A 5,360-nucleotide genomic window follows, 5' to 3' on the forward strand; every position below is an offset into this window, starting at 1 on the left:
TCATTGTTTTTTTATTATTTTAACCCTCAGAACATAGGATACGGTCGCGAAACAGTTCGACTGCCATAGATTACCTTATCTTCTGCGCTAGCAATATCGATCAATATGTCCATGAACAAAAATCTACGAAGACAGCCTGGTACAGTCACCAGCACCAATATCTGACAGCAAAGCGTACATAAATATCTGATACGACTCTATTTCTAGGACCGCGTCCGCGTAGGACGTGTCAGATATTTAAGCCCCACTTAGACTTCGAGCACTTGCATGAATATTTCACTTCACTACGTAGCGGTATTTGTTTGATCAACTGAATTCATTGTCCCTCATAGTCTGCGATGTAATGCAACTTGTATGCAAGTTCTTGAATAGTCCAAATGGGGCTTTATGCACGCTCCGCTGTGGCAGATATTAATATTGTTCATGTTGCCTGTACACTTATGGCGGAGTTGCAGTATCGATTTTGGTAGCGCAAAATACACAAAACACTGTTTTGCCCTACCCAACTATCAATTTCGGCTAATTTCTGAAAATCGGTGCAGCCCATGGTTTTATTTTCCGATTTTCTTATTCATCTATGTACAAAACCAAAGTATGATTTGGTTGTTACTGAAGTACAGTCGAGTGTAAAAAATATGAACTTATTCAAAGTTTCAAAAGTAAGTACCAGAGACTCTTATTCCGACGCAATAAGGCCGTGTTGTAACATATTTTTGAATAGTTCGAATAGATACTTATTTTTGCACTTGACTGTACATCATTTTTATTGTTTGGAGTGCCACAAATAAAAATCCGAATGCTTAACCTTTTCCACGCCAACGACTCGTATACATATACGCATCGCAGGTTCCGCGCCAACGTATACATATACGCATCGCAGGTTCCACGCCAACGACCTTATATAACGTCCATTACTTCAATGCAAAAGCAACCTTCGTTAAATTGTGTTAAGGTTCAATTTCAGACATTGCAATGTGGAAGCCTGGGTTGGGTATGGCTGATGTCTTTTGTATTTGACGTAGCGGGAAAAAGGTTAAGAGTACCTCGAAAATATCACCTCAGCTCGACCAAAGGTTTGAGGAACAGAGATCCTAAAGTATCTCCAAAGCTAACTGGGCAGTTTTTTAATCTGATCCATAAGCCCACCATTACATTATAGTTGGTGGCAATGCAATGGTTGCGACTTCTCAACTCATAGTCTCTTTCTCTGCTAGTCTAATCGTCATATTATGACATTTTCCATCAAAATATTTGGAATCTAAGTCAGCTTTATTAGTACTAAAATTAAACGTCTAAAAATATGTATACAAAAACAAGGTTGCATAAATATGTAGTCATACTTGTATCAAAAATATTTATCTATTACTGAACCAAAAAATTGTATTTCATTAAACTTTTCGTATTATGGTAATCACAAAATGCTTCAGAAAGTTGCATACTTAAATAAATTCCATTTAAACGTATCCACCTCGTAGGCAAAAAATAAGTATCGATGAATGGGTTCCATATACATATAACCACACCAATTTGGCAATATTGTATACGCCGTTTGATTCATAAATATTGTAAACACGATTTGATATTTGATTCGTTTTGAAGAATTACTGTTTTGTTAAGATTACATGTCGTCTCTTCGTAACCTAGCGGGCAGGGACATAACATACTACGAAATCCATACTCCATTAAAATATATTATATACTGGTGACCCGTTCGTCAAACCACGGTTACGGTATACATAGACACGTAATCACACTATTTATTTGTGAAAACCGATCAAAATCCGTTTTGCCGTAGTTTGGAAGATCTAAGCGTACAGACAAAAAAAGCGACTTTGTTTTATACTATGGAGTGATGAATTGAAAGTAACTCTGTCTGTTCCGTGTATCACGTCGAAACCGGACTGGTTTCGACTGTCAAGGGCTGAACATAGGGTACTTAGTTTATATCTCCAAAAGCAACCCTTAAGGGGAGAACATGGGGATGAACTGACTGGAGTGAGCTTGGATGAAATTTGGTTATGGTATTCGATATTCTGTGAGGATGTGGTACTACCCCGGTCGAGCCGCCCATTCGTACTGCAACCCAAGAAATGGCTACAGTGCGCTCTACCATAACAATTAACAATATAATTAAAATAATTAATTAATAATAATTGCTCGTTTGCCATCCAGTCGAATAAAAAAAAATATAATAATAAAAAAAAAAAAAAAAAAATGCTTAGTGCACCTTTCTGAGAATGACCCAAACTAATACTTCAATATTTACAAGCAATTCAATCTAAGGACTGTCAAGTGCGTCTAGAATAATCGTGAGATAGACGTATGCAGTGACAGTCCGCACTGTTTTCGTGAATTGTTCAGAATCAGTTAAACTACAACTTACGTTCTATGCCAGTCAGACAAGGTTTTTTGTTGCAGTCTGCGATACATATTTATGAATTCAAACGGCGTATACAAAATATTTTGCCAAATTGTGTGGTTATATGTATATGGAACCAATTCATGTAACTTATTTTTGCTACGAAGGTGGATACATTTAAAGGAATTTATTTAAGTATGCTTCTTCTGAAGCATTTGGATTACATAATACTGAAACAGTTAATAATACAATTTTTTGTGTGTCAGTAATAGATACATATTTATGATGAAAATGTGTGGCTACATATTTTTCAAATTTTTTTGTGTATACATACTTTTAGACGTGACTGTACCTAAAATTAAACACAATAATAAAATAAATAGTCTTTAATTCATTTCATATCTATCTACAAGTGTAAGTTACATGATATATTTTGAACACCAGACAACGCCTCAACATTTCGTCACTACTTTTAAAAAGGCTCGTAACTCAAAATCGTAATTTTTCTAAGTGAACTTTGAATTGAACACATTATTTCAAGGATCAATTTTATTGACGTATCGATTTGAGATAGGAGATTTTTTAATAGTAGTGATAGTGATGATTTATCGGCTTGCTTCCATATCAGTGGATCGGTCCACTAAATACATAGCTCGCGCCAGCTAGCGAAGACTAGGGTCATTCGCTACGTGTCAACAATAGCGGTGGAGAGTACTCTATTGTATAGACTAGACACACATCACGACCTGTGGCCGTATTGCCTAACGTTTCTGATGCTTGCGATCGCAATCAAATGTTAGCTTGAAAAGATCCCTTTTAGGGAAAGTTCGTCTTGGTTTTGTTGTTTTCTTTTTGTATTATTTTTTGTTTTATGTACAATAAATTATTTACATACATACATACAAATGACAGTTTTTGTGCGAAATCTGCCATTTGATTGCGATCGCGAGCTTTAGAAACGTTTGACAATACGGCCTCTGTATACGTCTGACTGCTAGGCACAGGTCTCAAACAACAGGGCTTGGGCCGTAGTTCCCACGCAGGCCCAGTGCGGATTGGAACTACACACCATGAGGTGCGAGCCCGGTTTTGAACCGACGATCCTCTGCTTGAAAGGCCACAGGACAAACCACTAAGTTACCACGGCATTTTTTATATAGAACGACTGACTAATTCCATCCACGCAGTACTAGATGGTGGCTACAGCAGCCACGGCTGTGCGTTGCGACTATCGCTAGCTTGCTGTGCTTGCAACTCCAGTATATCGTTTTGTATGGAGACGCTGAGCTCTTGGATCGGCACGGGAGAGGTGCGCCAAAACACTTCCTGGTATTTTGAGGTGCGATTTCGGCGCTTGTGAGCTTTTAGATGGACCTGGGGAAAGGGAATAATGACAATTAAAAACCATAGGAGCCTATGGCTAGCGCAGGTGCAGGTACCATCAGCCAAATAAGTGGTCTATCAATTTTTAAACAAGTTCCTATCAAATGAATATGTCGCTAAAGTTGAACTTAAAAGTTGACAGACACGTCTATTGTCATTATTGTTTTGTGACATGCAAACGATTATCAACTTTAGGGTAGTAGACCACATAATTTGGCTGATGGTACAATCCTCACGCACGCATACGCTCATACTGTTGTTCAACAGGCGTCCACCTGCTCCGTGCAAACCGCGTCAGCTAACGGACGCCCTCATAATTGCATGCATGAAAATAATCAAATATAATAAATATAAAAGTTCTAGGGATTTTTATCCTTGCTTCCCTAAAGCGACGGAAGACCACACCCTCCGACCAGACTTCGGAGTGCAGGAACATCTGGTGCTTCATCATAAGAGCATAAGACGACTCACTGCTGGTTACAGTATTTACCTAATTAAAACATTTCATACAACAATTTTATAAAAAATTATGCCCTTACGGGTCAAATCATGCTAATAAAATTACAAATTCAAAGCCAAGTGGGTGAAGACCAAAGAATTGCACACCTTAACGCTGGTACAAGTCAACGCACGTAAAAAAAGCTCTGGGTGGCTAGTGGAGGGGATACGTTTGCGCATCTGTCAACTTACAAGCCAATGGCGTGACGGCCGCGCGCGGGCTCCTACGCCCCCTCCCGCTTCCCCACTGCTCCACCGCCAATTTGGTCCGTATTTCGATCACTGCGCAGGTATATCGCCAGGAGCTCTTTTTACGTGCGTTGATTTGTAGTTAGAATTACTTTTTTTTCTATTCTCCCAAATCTGACAGCGTGAAAGACTTACATATACACACTCAAAATCACGAACTTTCGCATTTATAATATTGGTAGTATTTACCTTTTTGATGTGCGTGTTGACCATAGAGCGGAGATGGAATAGAGCAGGGCAGAGCGGGCAGCGGCGCGACGGCGCAGAGTGCGCGCACACCGCGTGCTGGTTGCGGCGGTTCACCGACACGAAGCCGCGCCCGCAGATCTGCGCACACACATTGTTGCTGGCCAATGAAGCAGCTAGCAGTGTTTCCGGACGAATTTGACATTGGGACTTTCAAGGGCCCATACTTTCTTAAACCGGCAACGGACCAATGACTCCTTGTGTAGTTGTTATTAATGGGTGGTGGTAATCATTAGTGTTGTCGAAAAATCGATAGTATTAATAGGATAAGGCCATACTATCGATAGTAACGATTTTATTGCTTTCTAATAATGCATATACTATCTATAGTTTTGTACAATCAATAGTGGCCTATATTTCAATACTATCGGTTAGTAGGTAAAAAATAATAAATAAATATCATGGGACACTTGACACCAATTGACCTAGTCCCAAACTAAGCAAAGCTTGTACTATGGACACTAGGCAACGGATAAACATACTTATATAGATAAATACATACTTAAATACATATTAAACATCCAAGACCCGAGAACAAACATTCATATTATTCATACAAATATCTGCCCCGGCCGGGATTCGAACCCGGGACCTTAAGCTTCGTAGTCAGGTTCTCTAACCACTC

The 5,360-nt window shown here is 39.2% G+C and overlaps 1 protein-coding gene across 1 annotated transcript in view; it reads right to left on the reverse strand.

The window, feature by feature from the left end:
• Positions 1-2,730: 2,730 nt before the first annotated feature.
• The window catches only part of LOC141444289 (uncharacterized), a gene marked incomplete in the record, with an annotated part of 49,990 nt that continues 47,360 nt past the window's right edge, over positions 2,731-5,360 (reverse strand). Inside the window, 2 exon segments of the mRNA XM_074109786.1 lie at positions 2,731-3,733; positions 4,679-4,816. Coding sequence (XP_073965887.1) covers positions 3,560-3,733; positions 4,679-4,816 — 312 coding nt within the window.

This window comes from Choristoneura fumiferana, chromosome 29 (assembly GCF_025370935.1).
Source record: "Choristoneura fumiferana chromosome 29, NRCan_CFum_1, whole genome shotgun sequence".
In the NCBI taxonomy this organism is placed as follows: Eukaryota; Metazoa; Arthropoda; class Insecta; order Lepidoptera; family Tortricidae; genus Choristoneura; species Choristoneura fumiferana.